This window comes from Akanthomyces muscarius (assembly GCF_028009165.1).
Source record: "Akanthomyces muscarius strain Ve6 chromosome Unknown contig_18, whole genome shotgun sequence".
Classification (NCBI taxonomy): domain Eukaryota; kingdom Fungi; phylum Ascomycota; class Sordariomycetes; order Hypocreales; family Cordycipitaceae; genus Akanthomyces; species Akanthomyces muscarius.
This window is the reverse complement of record NW_026611618.1, coordinates 529795-545641: the sequence shown is the minus strand read 5'-3', so window position 1 is coordinate 545641 and position 15847 is coordinate 529795. Positions and strand designations below refer to the sequence as shown.

At 52.7% G+C, this 15847-nt stretch overlaps 4 protein-coding genes across 6 annotated transcripts; 2 read left to right on the top strand and 2 right to left on the bottom strand.

The window, feature by feature from the left end:
• Positions 1–410: 410 nt before the first annotated feature.
• Positions 411–4124, bottom strand: LMH87_008650 (uncharacterized protein; the record flags this gene model as incomplete). Its single annotated transcript, XM_056201856.1, has 3 exons — positions 411–1607; positions 1672–3908; positions 3965–4124. The coding sequence occupies 3 exons, from the start codon at positions 4122–4124 to the stop codon at positions 411–413; spliced, it is 3594 nt and encodes a 1197-aa protein (XP_056056477.1).
• Positions 4125–5283: 1159 nt separating this feature from the next.
• LMH87_008649 (uncharacterized protein) lies at positions 5284–7158 on the top strand (the record flags this gene model as incomplete). 2 transcript variants are annotated; one of them, XM_056201855.1, is made up of 1 exon in its annotated part: positions 5284–7158. In XM_056201855.1, one exon carries the CDS (start codon positions 5284–5286, stop codon positions 7156–7158), a length of 1875 nt encoding a protein of 624 aa, XP_056056476.1. The 2 variants fall into 2 exon arrangements, with proteins under 2 accessions (XP_056056476.1, XP_056056475.1); XM_056201854.1 differs by having other exon boundaries at positions 5794–7158.
• Positions 7159–7601: 443 nt separating this feature from the next.
• On the bottom strand, positions 7602–8654 carry LMH87_008648 (uncharacterized protein; the record flags this gene model as incomplete). Of its 2 annotated transcripts, XM_056201853.1 has the most annotated exons (4): positions 7602–8033; positions 8147–8194; positions 8251–8304; positions 8394–8654. In XM_056201853.1, 4 exons carry the CDS (start codon positions 8652–8654, stop codon positions 7602–7604), a joined length of 795 nt encoding a protein of 264 aa, XP_056056474.1. The 2 variants fall into 2 exon arrangements, with proteins under 2 accessions (XP_056056474.1, XP_056056473.1); XM_056201852.1 differs by lacking the exon at positions 8251–8304 and having other exon boundaries at positions 8147–8215.
• A 1275-nt stretch (positions 8655–9929) lies between these two features.
• LMH87_008647 (uncharacterized protein) lies at positions 9930–15542 on the top strand (the record flags this gene model as incomplete). Its single annotated transcript, XM_056201851.1, has 8 exons — positions 9930–9985; positions 10042–10083; positions 11479–11576; positions 11627–11674; positions 12151–12157; positions 12767–13026; positions 13082–15146; positions 15200–15542. 8 exons carry the CDS (start codon positions 9930–9932, stop codon positions 15540–15542), a joined length of 2919 nt encoding a protein of 972 aa, XP_056056472.1.
• Positions 15543–15847: the final 305 nt, after the last annotated feature.

The following is a 15847-nucleotide window of genomic DNA, read 5'->3' as shown; positions in this document are numbered from 1 at the left end:
AATGCCAAAGCAATTTATACAGCGAAAGAAAGAAAACAATGAAGCAATAGAAAAAACATGATAAAAATATCAAATTCACCATTCAGTGTATACCCTATTTTCGCTATGTGTCTCAGACTGTATCGCTGTAGGAATAAAGACAAATATATAAATGTCTGGGCGTGTACACGCAAAAAGAAACACGGCCCTGCTACTCGCAAGTATGCGCAGGAATTCTCAAAAAGTAATGGACATTATATGTCGAGTCAGTCTCAGTCTCGACGCTCTCCGTCTTGTCGCTCTCAGTCTCAAAGTCGTCACTCATCAGTCTAGTCGTCCGTCTCTTCACCTTGTTTCATCTCGTCAAAACATCTTAGATGTGTCGGCAGTCGACATTGCCCTTGATCCTTCGTTCAATACCAGTCTCAGCCTCACAGCATCGCAATATGCTGAAAGTCCTCGGGCACCTGCCAGCCATGTGCATTCGCCAGTCTCGTAAATGCCGCGACCGCCTCTCCGATCCCATAGTCCACTTTGTAGACGCCCTTTTGCAGTCTCGCGGGCCGGTCCGGCTCGCCAATCGCCGCGCGAATCTGCATAATCACATTGTCAATGTTGATGGCCGGGTTCCAGCCCGAGTTGGTCAGGAGCTCGAGGCAAACGGCGCCGCCAGCGGTGACGTGCCCGCCGCCGCCCTGCATAAAAGGCACAAACTGCGGGCGGACGACGCGCACAAAGGGTGGCGACATTGGATAGCTGGGGCCAAAGCGAAACTCGAGGACGATGCTGGCGCAGCCTAACGCCGTCATGTCGCCGGCGAGCGGCAGCGCGGCGTCAAAGTCAAAGAGCTCGACAATCCACTGAAACATATTGTCGCTCTTGTCTGTGTGCACGTAGTATCCCGATGACAAGTCTCCCAAGGTGGTCTGTCGGCGGTGCAGATCCTTGAGGTCCATCGTTAGGCGGCGGACAGCCTGCTTCGACGTCGCGGCCCACGTCGGCGCCGCAAGCAGGCGGAGCGATTCCATTTTGAGTCCCTGCGGATCAAAACCGGATGGATTGCGTGTCTGGGCTCGGATCACTCGGCCGTCCGCGGCTTTCGCTCGCTTATTTGAAAACTGAGAGAGCGACGAAAGATCTGAGGGGGTCGACGACCCGCGTCGTTTCATTGTGGGTGAAACTACCCCGTCGTCCACGTCAATAAAGCCGAGGTACAAATCAATGTCATCCGTATCGTAGTTGCATTTCAGTGGCGTGGTAATTTCTGGTGACCGAGCTTTTGTCGCGACTGCTGATGCTTGTGAGGGCTCTTTGCTCTGTCGAGCACGTCGATCGAACGGAATGGCCACGATGGGTATTTCGACAAGTTTTTTACCGACTTTGATAGGGTTATTGCCATCTTGCAACACATACGCGGGGGTTTCGTTGCTCTGAGGCTCGTAAAAAGGAAGTTCCTTTGCTTTCGTGGTCGGATTGATTGACACCAGCAGATAACGGCACTGGATCCAGTGTAATGCATCAACGACATAATGCGGATTGTTGCAGACGAACTCGTCGGGTGAGTTTATGAGCTCACAAACGGCAATCGCGGAACTTATTTGAAGTTCCGACTTAGCCCAGTGGCCAATCTGCCGGGACTGTTAGTTGGTTCGTGATCCTACAGACTGATGAGATGTTTGTGGAAAGGCTTACCACATTCGTCTGGTCTCCTAGCAGGCCGCCTCCGCTGTAGCCGAGGCTGGTAATCATGTCATGGCTAAAGTAGACTCCATTGCCGCACGCTCGACCATTTTCAACGCTGGAAAAGTCTAGCCCTGTTCGGATGATGCTGTGCCAATTTTTCAGCCGGCTTCCATGCCAGGCAAAAATTGTAGGCGTTTTTGTCGTTTCCAGCATCTGACTCGCTTTGTACTCGAATTTCTGCTCCATCTCCGGCGAGCCTTGAAGGAATCGAAACTGCATCCATGGTTGTTTGATTTGCTGGGGGTGCTCCGATGTGCAGATTTTATTCCAGGCCTTGCTGGAGGATGCGTCTTGCATGTCTTTGTCAGCCACAATATCGTCTTGGACAATCAATGATCGATTCGAAGCCACAGTCCAGTTCAATACTGCCAACTCGGGAGAATTGATGCGATTCCAAGTCGACAGCCGCCTTCCAGGCTGGGCCAACAGATATTTCCGCATGTCGAGTACTGGGGGCAGCCCGTCGAGAATAGTAAGCAACGCGAGTCTTCGCCGGTCAAGGGCAAATTCATCGATATTCTGCCAGTAGCCAAACAAGTGCACTTGGCGCCAATTTCCCTGTCCCATTCCCTTGATTGGTTCGCTGGACAGTTCATGAGGCTTTGAGTCGGGCTGCAGTGGCTTTGGGTTTCTTTTTGATTCGGAAAAATGGTGGCGCTCAAACGTCCACTCTCCATCCACAAATGCTACGAGCCGACACCACGACTTTACGACCAAGTCCATGTGCGAATCGCAGTCAGGCTCTCGGTGGATAATCAGGATACGGTCTCCTTCGCGCAAAGCGTCACCGTAAGATTTTCCTGGGTTCTTCGCCTTCAATATCGAATAGTCGAGGTCCCGTAATTTCATCATTTCCATGTCCGCGATTGCGGCGACGTAGGATCCATGAGCCCAATCATCGTCCACATAGGCTGTTTTGATGCTAAGCCCATCCGGCATCTCACGAGCGGTAAAGTTGGCAAGTGCGGCGTACAGGAAGCATATCAGCATGTCCACGACGTAGGGGGCGTTGATGATTTCGTGCTCAATACTTGATCCAAGGCCAAGTGACAGGTACTGGAACAAGCAAAGAGAGTTGGAGCACACATAGGGTTTCAAAGCTGAGTAGCCCTGATTCAGGCATGCGTTGCATACCATGCAGTAGCGCGTGCAGTTTGCGAGTCGATGTAGGGCGAGCTGCATCGCGACCAGGGGCAGGCTAAATGATTTTGCGTCATCTAGTGCGCCATCCTGGGAAATTGGGCCTACAAGACTCTGCCAGGGAATATGGTCGACTTGCATGCTCAAAACCTCAACATTGATGTCTTCGGCAAAAACATTGCCGCCTGCTGATTGCAGCTCCAGTCGCGAGACAATCTGCTGGGCATTTGGCCAAGAGAGTTTGTGGTTTCTTCTGGTTCCGAGCAGCCTCATAAAATCAGCATTCAATAGTTTGTCTATTGAGTTGGACATGTTGATAAGCTCGAATGGAAATTGGGCCTCGTCAGCGCCGGCGGATTCAATCTCGTCGTCATCTGGGAAAAAGTGCCTTGTGTTGCGATAGGCAGATTGGACTGACACCAGCGAGGGCTTTTCGCCCACGCATTTACCAAATCGAAACTGCAAGACTGTTTGTCGGCTGGAAAGATTGGTAAATTCGTCCAGGCTCGGGTATAAGCCGCCGATTTTGACAAGCAGAACCAAGTTGTCGGATTCTTTGAGGCCCCACGATTCCAAAATGCCGTTGGCAACGCCAAGAGACGAGGCGGGTGCGGAAAGGGAAATGATTTCGGGTAATTTACTTCCGAATCTGGGATATATACCGACAGTTATTCCTGAATTTTGGGCCTTTCGCAGAGAGGATCTTAGGTCGGTCAAGGTCTTGGCGTCGTCGGTCAGGACAACGCCGATATATTGATCGGGTCTGGGTCGACGGTCGCCATCGTTGCTGGAGATCTCCATAGGATCCAGCTCCTCAAAATCGCTTCCGTCATCCCACGGAGAGTCCTCGGGGTCATCTTCGACGTCGACATTACGCTTCTCAATAGCGGCCGTGATTGCTACTGAAATAGTGCGGACGGCCTCTCCAATGTTGATCCACTTTTGCTTCTCGCAAACAGCATCAAGGCAGCGGGTGAAATCATTGTCCGCATTGTCGAACTCTGAAAAGACGATGAAGCCCGAATTCCTTGGATAAGACATGCAATCTGTGCCGCACATATCAGCCGACTGGTGGCGTGGGGGAAGGATCGGCTGCGCTCACCATGGGCCATCATGTGGATGGTTACAGGCCCCGAGAGAGTTTCGTGATGGTAGGTAAATTTGAGGGCACCAGAGTCATCACCGTGGGCTATGTCAGAGACTCTGATTATTTCGCTGCTCTGCGCCTTGGCGAGGTCCTCGTAGAACCTGAGCGGCGGCATCTTGGGCACTTGATATGTGATGCTGGTCTGGGCAGGGCGTGTAAGCGGGCCACAGTACGGCTACCAGTCAGAGGTTATTGAGAAGATGCAGGCTGCAGCGCTGCCGTGACGCTGGCTCAAGATATCTGCTCGAGGCCATGCAGCTGCGAGGACGGAAGACAACAATGGCGGGCGGTTGGTGCTACTGCTGCCTGGGAGGGTGGTGACTGCGGCTAACAGGTAAAAGTGACTGCAGGTGGCAGCCGGTTGTGCAAACAGGCAACAGGCTACGATGAGTCAAGGCACCTCGGCGCAGTGAACAAGGTAGCGACAGTTGGAGACCGACGTGGCCACAATGCCTAAAATCGGGGGAGAATCATGTAAATGGGCAGTGGAAAGCGGCTACATTAGCCAAAGTCCAAAAATCCCATCCTGAGCAGCAGCAGCCATGCGACAGAGCGGCTTGCCGCCCAACAATGGAACCCTGATGCCGCCTCGACCCCGCCAAAGGGCATCCTGTACGTTTTTACAGCGCCGCGAGCCACTACAGTCCAGACCGCACCCACTGTTCAGTCCACTAAACGCGGAGGCTAGCGACGACCAGCACATGCAGCGCTAGCGCAGGTCTGTAGGGGACTTTTGGTACATGGCGCGCTATGTGGCAGCCCTGGACATAATTACCTACCTACCGTAGGTATTCTTTTCGCTAGGTGCTCCAGATTCAAGATTATAAATGACTACGGAAATATGCATTTGAAAATATCTTCTATAAACAGAAGTCTTTATCCAGTTTCTGTCACAAAAGATGCCCATATAAGGCTTGTAACAGACCCCCCTCCGGCGCAAGTAACCACGTCCCGAGGTGGGCCTAACTGCGGGATGCCGTAGCCGCCACTGCCCGCCAGTTTCCTCCCCCCTTGCCCTCAAATCATCCCTGGCAACACACTCTTCTCTTCTCATCTCAGTAACTACCTCGACTCAGCCCAACGCCGTAGGGCAATATTGCTCAGCATTCGCTCTCTGTCGTTATGGAATTTTCGTCCCCTCGAGCAACGCACCCCTTCGCTTCTGGCGCCTTCTAGCTCGATCGCCGGGAACCTTGTCGCGGCCCTAACGGCCTGGTCGCATCGCCGCCCCGCCACGCAGCATGCTTCGACGGCCGACCTACCCCGGCCTCCCAATGCCTCGTTTAACCACACGGCGGTTGACGATTCTTCTCGCCGCTGTGTCGCTCTCCGCCTTTTGTCTCGTTACTCTTCTCACATCTGCGCTGCCATCCTCGCCGAGTTTGTCCAAAGCCGAGCGAAAGACTACGACAAAACCTCGAGTCTACGATTCCACCGCCAAAGGCGCGCAACGGCCAGTCACTCCGCCATCAACACCGCCGCCACGGCAAAGCAATGATGCATATGCCAGATCGTCGTGGCTGGCAGACCCCCAGGGCTTGTCCAAAGTCTTCTCCAATGAAGTGACTTTGGACGACGACAGAACTCTTCTTCCGAATTTGCAGAGTCGCCCGCCGATATACTGTTACTACGACGCGCTCGATCAAACCGAGGCCGCCGAAAATAATACAGATGCTGAGCTGCTACTTATGTGGCGACGCGCTTGGTGGGCGCGGGGATTCAAGCCCTTGATTCTCGGTCCAGACGAGGCAAAGACGAATCCCCTCTACTCCAAGCTCGACACGATGAATGTCGGAGTTCAGCTAAAGAGGGATCTCTTGCGCTGGCTCGCGTGGGACACGATGGATGGCGGCCTGCTCTCACAGCCTGTTCTCTTCCCGATGGGTACCGACTACGACTTTTTGCCTTCTCTCCGACGCGGCCAATACAGCACGTTATCGAGGGCAGGCAACATGTCGAGCGCGCTATTTTGGGGCTCTCGGGAGCAGGTGCACCTAGCGGTTCGGAACGCAATGGAGTCGGTTGACATCAACTCTGCCAATTCGCTTCTAGATGTCCTAGCCGCCGACGCAATTGCAGAGGAAGAGGCTTCGACTGTGCTAGCTTTCTACAATGCCACCACCATCGCCAAAAAGTATCCCAAACTCGTGCTCGACAAAAACAAGCACCAGTTCGGAGCTCTGCGCAACGAGCTTATCAATGCCCACCTTCAGTCCTCTTGGCAAAATTCCTACGCCTTGGGTATCGATGTTGTCAAGCCTTTCCCGGAACATATGACCGCCATGGTGCGGAATGCCACTGCTCTGGCCGAAGCTCTGGCATCGTGTCCGCCCACGCCCCTTGCCGGCTCATGCCCTCCCAATCTTCCTAAATGCGGTCCCTGTGGCGCCACAACACCCTTGGTTGTCAAGACGCCCAAGGCATTCATGAACGAAAGCAATGTGTTTACAATCGGTGTGGTCCCCCACCCGTGGACACGCACCGTCCTGGCCAGCATGGAGGAAGGCTTCAACGCCACCGTCATTCGCGATTCTGAACGGGATGGCTGGCTGTATTCCGTGACTGCGAGCCTGCTTGGCGGTCATCGATCACGATACTCGCAAGTCTTGCAATTCAAAAAGGCCGTATCAGGCGACACCGCCGACACGCGGTCGCTATGGTTCACCGCCGAGGACCCGTTCCCCACCGAGCTCGACTGGTACTTTGGCTTCGCCATCCCGCAGAAGCTCATCGACGACGGCCGCTCCGAGAGCCCCGTACCCTCAGACCACATCAACGACAAGGACCGGCCCGACCTTGCCTACGGGCCCAAGGCCACGAGCGAGACCGAGCGGGAGAGGGAGCTCGCCATCTTGGATCGTGCCAAGGAGGCCGTCATTGCCGTGCCCCGTGACGCCGTCGCCGGCACCACCGAGACGATGCGCCGCCGTGCATCGCTCGAGGCCTGGCACATGGCCGACACGGAGGCGTGGCGCTTCACGCGCGCGACACACGACCGCCGCACCCTAGAACGCAAGCAGTGGGAGGACATGGCCAAGTACACCGAGAAGCAGCGCCTGATCAGCGATGCCGGGTGGATGCCAGGCATGAATGTCACGGGCGGGAACCGACGCAAGGAAGCGGAGAGAAAGGCCAAGGCACGAGACTAAAGCAGTCTGTCCATTGTGCCGAGCTTGGTTCGATGTACGTTTCAGCAATGACTTTGTATTTCTATACGACGGCGGATTTTAGTCTTTTTTGAATCTCTTTCTTCTCTTCGATATTATATAGTTGGCGTTTGGCGTCTTTTCCTGGTTTATAAGCACGAATTCAATGGAGTTATTCTTCTTATTTTCAGTTGCAATGTTTGAAAAACTACTTAAAGAACACGAGATGTTGAATTCTCCGCGTTGTATAACAGAATGTAAAATAACAGTTCACCTTTACTTTTTTCTCCATTTTTCTTCTTCATTGCAAGAGGCACACCAGTTGAATGACGCGGGAGTCATCTTGCTTGCTTCTTCACCAACAGTCAACAAGGGACAGAGATTCCACGCCAAAAGGCAAGAAAGCATCTATCCCTCCGCAAACCAGTTAGGTCCGTTTTTTTCTTTTACGCACGAATCGCCGTGTCGCCACCCATCTCGCCGCTCAGCTCCCGCGAGGTCAGGCCGCGGCGGCCGATGCCGTTGCCCTTGGTGGCATTGTCGGCGCTGTTGCTGAGGAACGTGCTGGCGCCGTTGCTGCTGCTGCTGCTCGTGTAGGAGAGGAGCGCGGCGCGAGCGGCCTCGACGACCTTTTCCGCCTGGTCAAGGGCATTCTGAAGCGCAGAGGTCGTCGGGTCGGAGGAGACAGAGGCGGGCGAAGGGGAGCCGGCGGATTCTTGCTCGGCGCGGAGCTCGCGGATGTGCTTGGAGAGCCAGAGGCCGTCGAGCTGGGCGCGCGTCATCTTCTTGGCGCCGTCAATGGTGCCCCGGCAGGTGGGCGTGCCGCAGAGGCACTGGAAGGGCTGGGCCATTTCCCATTCTGTAGAGGGATAGAAGAACTGAGCATGGAGAATTGGTCATTAGAGGTTTTTGCCTTTTTTTTTTTTCGCCATGCGTTTGCTACGCATTTCGCCGCATCGCAGCGTGGCGGGGTATGGCGGGGTCAACTAACAGTGAGTTCATCGCCAGGTTGGAGGCCCTTGGGTCCAGCAATGATAATCTTGTTACCAGTGTCAAAGATCTAGAGTGGTTTTATTCTTGTCAATTCTGGTAAACTTCTACTTCGCATCGGGGAATACCCGAGGTCTTCTTGAGTGTGAGCTCGTCCCCCTTCCACGTGCGTCAACTTGAATGCGGGGGAGAAACAGGCGACGCTAGGTAGGTACCTAGCAAACCGGGAGGAGCGGGCATTCACTGACAAGAGACGGTTCACAAGAGTGGTTAATGTACAGCAAGTCACTGTTGAGGTTGAGATGTCTATTGCGTCCCATCTGCACCGTGGCATACGTGGGCTCCGGGGCCTCGGTGCACGGCGGAAAGTCGAAGCGCGCAAAGAGGGCAAAAGGTGCGAGGGCGACGCGCGAGAGGCTCTTGGTGGTGAATTCGGCCTCGTTGACGATGACGACGTCTTGAATGTCGGGGTGGGAAGGCTGCTGCCAGTGGGGAGTAAGAGGAGCCATGGTGAATTTGGTTTCTGATTGATTGATTGAAGTCAATTGGTGTGGTGCGCGCTTTAAATCGGGCGGTCGTGTGATTCTCGTTGTCGAGTGAATTGAGGAAGATGCGGGTGCAAGAGTCGTGAGTTGGAAATCGGGAAGCTGATGTAGATGTAGATGCAAAATCGGAAAACGCTACAGCCGAGAATCACAAGCCTAAATGCTGTTTTTTGCGTCAATTTTCCGGACCGTTCCTAACATCCGTCATCCAATCGAACTGGGTTTACCCCAGTGAGGGGATAGTATGGATCAACGGTCTCGGTGCCTTGTGGATATCGTAGCTAGCAACCGAGGCCATTGGTAGATGGCCAAATCAGAGGCGCAAGAAAGAGCCTTCTAAGGCCATTTTGTCCAATCACGCGTGCGCCTGCATCGCTGGGCATATGTAACGTTATGGCATGGAAACTCGGCCGCTGGATGTTTGAACATGCGTTGCCTGATTCCCCCATTGAGCGACGAGTCTGTCGGCCCGGGTTCCCTTTGGCCGGGTTCGGGCCAGGAAGCTGCCGATGGCTAGGTAAATACCGGTAGCCGCATTGTGGTGATGTGGTGGGCTTGTAGCCTTGCATTTCTCTGCAGCCAAAGCCCAGAATTTAGACGGCATGGCATGAATACAGCTACCTAGTAGGTTCTGGCCAGGAACCTGTTTCGTGATTCAAACGCATGTGTTACCCGCTGTCGCCTCGACTCCACAGCAGCACTGTATCACGGCTAACACATGGTTCACTTTGTCCTACCCCATGTGATAATTGGCATGGAGCCCAGACGCAAAATATTCCTCGATATATAGAGTATCCCATGTCATGGTTGTTTCAGAGGTCTCGGTTTTCTAAACGCGTCTGCTTCTCCTTCCTCTTCTTCCTCTTTTTCTTCATCTTCTTCTCTGATTCGTTGATCGCTCAACGTCTGTGGTATAGCTCTGGGCCAAGCAGAGAGACATACATGCCCGCTATGCTCTGCGGTTGATCTTACCACCGTTTTGATTAGCGTGGCACCGGCGGCGCGCGTGGAGACGCGCCAAAGTTCTCACATTACTTCCCTGGAAAGTAATGAATTAGGGCAGTCAGATTCCCCGAATGTACCACATTTTGTCTTCCAGTGACGTAAGAGAACAAAAGCAAATATGGCCAACAGCATCCACAACTCGCCATTATAATACCTGTAATCCGTCCTGCTCCCTTCATCTTGTAAACGTTATCTCCTGTTGTCTACTACTTATAGTTTCTCACGACGCACAACATGTTTCCCAAGACAGTCAAAACGACAATGCTAGTAGTAGCTATGCTAAGTCTAGGGTATGCTCCTTTCTACCCAATCGCTGACTATACACCATACTGAGAATATGTCACAGTGGTCATTGCGGATCCGGAGACACTAGCAGGCCAGCACCTTGGTACGACTGCTCAGGCATGCAGCCTGGAAACTACATAAACCCAAGGGATTGCACAAGGTTTATTACCTGTGATGCTGGACTGCAAGCCATAGAATTTGATTGTGGGGAATGCTCGGATCAACCAGCGAGATGCACTCCGCAAAATCGCAAAGTATACAACGCGACCCTGGACGCATGCACATATACTGATGTGACGGAATGTGTAATCGGAGATGATGCCGTAGAGCTTTGATGTGGCAAATCTACATCAAATAGCATTTTTCTGTGTAGAGACAGTCAAGAGATGGAACAGTGAATATCCACTACTGACATCATCCATGGTTGCAATCGAGTGAAATCCGGAGGGGATGTATTTCAGGTGTGTCGGACCATATTCGGGGAAGATCTGGTTTTGCCCCTCGTGGCCTCTACAGCACCGCCATAGATATTCAGTAAGTCACATGCTACGTCTAGCCGCCTGGAGGATGAAAGAAATGTATCAATATACTTCACTGTCTTTCTAGTCCAGAATTGCAAGTTGGGCGTCCCTCATAATTCAGTTGACAGATAAATGTCGTTGTGATGTGCGCTGACGTTCCGTTGATTGGTATCGGGTAGCTGTGGTATCAGCGGCACGCGGTCGTGGATCGCATCAACGCTGCGACAGCGTGATGAGCGACTGCATACTGGTAGCGACCAATATGGTCATCAGACCAATTGTGACTATTTTATGGAATTTTGCTGCATGCACCACTGCGCGTGTCCTCGTTTGCATGAAAAAAACGCCAGCTCAGACTGACTGCAGGGATGCACAAATAGCACCACCGCTCTACTTACCGTTGCTGTGTGCCGCTCCAATGCCACGCACCCGGTGTCAGTGCGCATGAGGCTTAAACGCCCCCGGCCATGCGAGAAATTCCCGATTCTGCAGTCCCCGAGACACTTTGGATATCAGGCGCCGTTGTCTATCCGACAAGGCCGTTGCGTGGAGGCGGCCCGCGCGGCGGAGGCAAATACCCATCCATGTTCGAAACCAAGGCGTCTGAGCACCCAGGACAGGGGAAGGGGTGGCTATAGGTGGCGTGCAAGCCAGACACCAGTTCGCATGAGGTCCTGAGCACATTCGGGTTTCGTGTGCGCGTCTGAATGGCGGGGGGGGGCTGCTACATCGATATTTAATGTATAAAACGGCCACCACGTCCTTCATCTCGGGCGAAACGCTCGCCATGTAGTATCGGTCGCATCCGCGCTGATAAAGAAGATGGTTAGCTCCGGCATTCTAGCAGCAGATTTCCTTGCTCCTGTGGTTGGAAATACTGCAGAAAGCCCACCTCGACCAAAACCAGATCCGCCTCGGCCCGTGCCGGAGCATCCAAGCCCGTCAGCAAACTGACCCAGCAGTTCGCGCATCGCCAGGTGGGGGGGCTCGACGCGCAGAAGTGACTGCAAGTTGCGCTTTCTTGCGAGAGATGTTGCTCATTTTATTGCACAAGATGCTGTTCTTGTGAAACGAGGTATGTGTGAGTTTGCCTGATGCGTTGGGCACTTTCCTGACGGCTGGCAGCGATTTGCTCTGACAGCTGCTGCGGGACCGAACACCGATACCCAAAAAGTGCCTCCGTTTGCAGACGACAGAGGAGATGACGGTTTTTTATTTGAAAGACAGAGAACCAAAAAAAAATTAAAATTTGCCCTCAACTTGGAGACTTGTTTAGTACAAATAGCACAATAGAAGGATCATTCTTGCAACTCTCATCGTCCTTGTTGTGGCTTACATGCTCTCCAGACAAAGAAGAGCTCTTTCCAGTGCCACCAGCGCAGCTTGTTGTCCTGGCTAATTTCGACAGGCTCCTTCCTAAATTACGCAGTCAGGACCCTTCGAACACGCCACCGTCCTTCGCTACCTATTCTAATTATCCCGGCCGTCTCGTCCATTTGTCTTCCTTTGACATCTCCAACCACTCCCATCCATCACTCCATCTGTCACAATTTCCTATCTTCATTTCTCACGACGACCGTTTCTTGATCGACACTTTGACTGATCTTTGTATGAATACACGTGCGGTCCCGAATTGCTCTCGCTGGTAGCTGTTGGGTAAGTCCAGCGTCTTCTCACTTTCTTCTCACCACCCATCACGCATCCGGCCTCCGCTCCCGTCCCATCCCTGCCGCAGCCGGTTTGACGCGAATCATCTCCAACCTTTGCAATATCATTTTGCATTTGCACCAAGCCTCCCCCACCCTCCACAGTCTTGCCTCCTCGCCGCCATCAACATTTGCCTCGCCTATTTGCCTCGCTGGAGCAGCTTGTCGCCTCGATCTTCCGCCCTTGTTTCAACAATTGCACTGGCTTTTCTGAGATCTTTTTGCCAACACTTTAAAATGAAAGAAAGCTTCGATTAGCATTATTTCAGAAACGTTATCTATATTGCTCATAACGGCTCGGCATGACCCTCACCCGCTCGAAAAGGTCGAAGCGGTTGCTTCGATGGCTGTCGGTGCTCCAAAATGAGGACCAGGCTTTGGGCCCTTCTACGGCGCTGCTCATCAAACACTCCTTGCTTCACAATCATCATCGTTGCATTCAGGTCACAATTCGTCTGGCTGGCAGCTTGAACTTCTTCCACCATCTCTTGTCCCGCCGCGACTTACCACATTTTCTTCAGTCACAGTTGGAGGCCCAGAAAATTGCTGACGGATCCAGACTCTGGACGCAGATTGCCCCCATCTTGACCTTCATTCGTGTCAACAGCCGCCCTACTGGATCGCCTCGAGGGTACCCCACGCTGTTTGTCTGGTACTCGAGAGAAAACCATCGTTCGTACCTGTTTTTCGCCTTTCTCGGAACCAAAATGGCCCCCGTCACATACTCCGCGCAAGAGTTGCTTCGAATGAAGTCTATTCCCGCCAGGAAAGAGATATATGACGAGCTCTGTCAGAAGCTCCAAAAAGACCTTTCTCTCGGTGCGTTTATAAGTTTGAACCTTGTTGCTATTTCCTACTGACAGCTGAATTGCAGAAGACATTCTGCGTTTCCCCGTCAATCGATCTCTGCCTTTGATTCCAGAAGAAGAGACCGAGAAAGTGACGGCTGCTCCCAACGGCAATCTTGCTCCTGTTCAGCAACTCGATGGCACAGATTCGGAGTGGAGATATCGCGGTCGGACAGAGAACGAATCTGGCGAGCCACAGCCAATTTCGGCGCCACCGGGTCTTGTTGCCCAAAAGGACGAAGGCTTCCAACGCTTTTACAAAGCTGTAGTTTCGCCTTCCCATGTCAGGGTTACAGCAGGCGGACGGATTGTTCCAAATACAAGGGCTTCTTCATCCCCCACTGGCAAATGGTCAAAGGAAAAGTCTGGTTCGGGGAGTCTCTTCCCCGCGCGCCCATTGGAGCGGGATTCTGCTGATGCTGCGATAACAAATGGCACCCAGTATCCGTACGGCGTTTTCCCTCCTATGTATCCAGGATATACTCCTGCCATGCACGGATCTGCATACCCAATGTTTCCGTGGCAGATCTACAACACATTTTGTCTGCCTCCGCCTATGCCACAAACAGCATTTCCGAAAGCCAGCGACAAAGATAATTCCCGAAACCAGCAGGACGGTGTTGATGACCGCCAAGAAGGGGTAGATCCTTCTACACACCAAAATGCTGCTCCTATGGGTGGCAGCCGGCCCTATTACTTCAACGGCCAGTGGGCTATGCCTCATAATCCATCCCTTTTTGCCTATGGCATGCCTGCGTTTTCCGGCTTTCCTCATCCATCAATGCTTGGGCCAGTTACAGCTCCAACAGCATTACAGTCCACAACTTCGGCCTCGGTTTCGGCCACAGCTGCCCCTGCATCTGCTCCTGTCAAGGTCGACAAGCCTGCCGTCGAAACTGCAAAGCCCAGTCCTGCTGCGGCTGCTTCGCCAACTACACAAACCACAGGTTCCTTACCAAACCCTCCTATATCCTCAATTCGACCCAGTGAAATCACCAAAAAGCAAATTGATGTTCTGAGGGGATCTTTAAAATATCTTGAAGACCAACTTCTTTACAACAAACATCAAATTGATGAAAAGTGGATGGAGTACCAGGCACACATGGTTCGCCAGCAAGTGGAGCAATTCGAGAAGAATCTTGAGAACCAAAAAAGCTTTGAGGAAAGTTATTATCCAAAGACAAAGGAGAACTCTTCTGCATCTTCAGTCTCCATTACACTCCCCCATGCGTCTGCAGACGAGCCATCCAACCGCCCTCCTCCAAACTCTCTTCAGGATTGTATGAGCAACTCTGTGCAAATGCCATGGCGCGAGAAAGACCGAGAATATTTTCAAGCTCAGCAAGGCATCAATTCTACCAAGTCCGTCAGCCTCTTTGCTCCCAAGAGGCTCGGGAGCACAGCAGACCCTACTAAAAAACCCTCAACGCTGCCGGTTCATGCGGCTCTTGCACCGCCTTTTCAGCCACAGAATGAAGGGTCTGGCCATTCTTCGTTCTTCTCCTCCCGGAAGCCAGAGATTCCGTATCTAATCGGCATGATACCGACCGGGGGCAACCCAGACAAGGCTCGGGAGACTGGCTATCAATATGTGCGGGATCTCACTGACGATGAGCTTCGTGCACGCCACATGTACTGGGGTAAAACCCCTCATCACCTACAGCGCGGCCTTCCCAAGTTTGACGGAAAAGACTTTTACCCGCCCTCTCCTACGAAAGATCGATCTTCAGAGTCAAATGATCCGTTGATGGATGTGCAATCAGAAAGCGACGGTCCACGAAGTGCTAATGGATCTGTCTATGATCCGTTCCGATCCCTGGGCAGACTAAGACAGCGAGTTGTCCGAGGCGCTCTCGGTCAGACAACACAATCCGAGGCGTTGGCCCGAAACTCGAGCTGTGGCAGCTCGATTATGGAACGCGGCGCATCATGCACGGGCAAGATTGGTCGCCAGGGTGAAGACGCTCGCAAGAATGTGGATCCAGCAGCAACTACTGCCACTGCGTCTTCGAGATTCAATTCGGAGTCTGAAGAAGGCGAGGACGGTCGAAGCATTCTCTTCAAGGGCCGTAAGCCAGCAGCCTCAGCAGGGTGTGCATCTATCCCCCTTTCCCATTCTGTACCCGTCATTAATCTCCTCATAGAACCAAGTCCCGCAACGACATTTGGCAGAGTATGCTCAACAAAGGAAAATCCAGCGGGCAGCTCGTTCCTAGCACGATTTCCTCCGCGACCGCACAGGGTGTCCTACCCCAATACCGAGGCCACGCAACAGCATACTTAACACCAACCATTGCAAATACCTCCGCGCCAGCGCGGTCTACTACAGCAAATGGAAAGGCCGCCGAGAGCGGTGATCTTATTCAGCTCAAGTCGCCCGAAATTGTACAGGCCGAGAACTTGCCGCCGGCTGTGGCAAACGACAATGAACCGATTCGCCAAGATAGCCTTCACAAATTTAACCCACAGGGAATATTGTCTCAGTAAACACGCAGTTATGATCAGATTCAACCTCACCAGCATCAAAAAGTTTTAGCTTGGGCATGAATTACACCAGCCATACTTACGACACTTGTATGAATAGCATCGCATCAGAGTTAGCTGTCCGAGGTTTGCACGCTTTGCTTTTATCTTCGGGCTACATTTTGGGCTGCAACCTCAAGTTGCAATAGTATAGATACACATGGGAGTCCGCTGCCTATTGTTTCGGACGAGTAAGCTGTTACATGCAGCAATGTCGCGATGCTCAGCTTTATCATATCGTGGCTTGTACGCAATTCGAGAGCATTTAC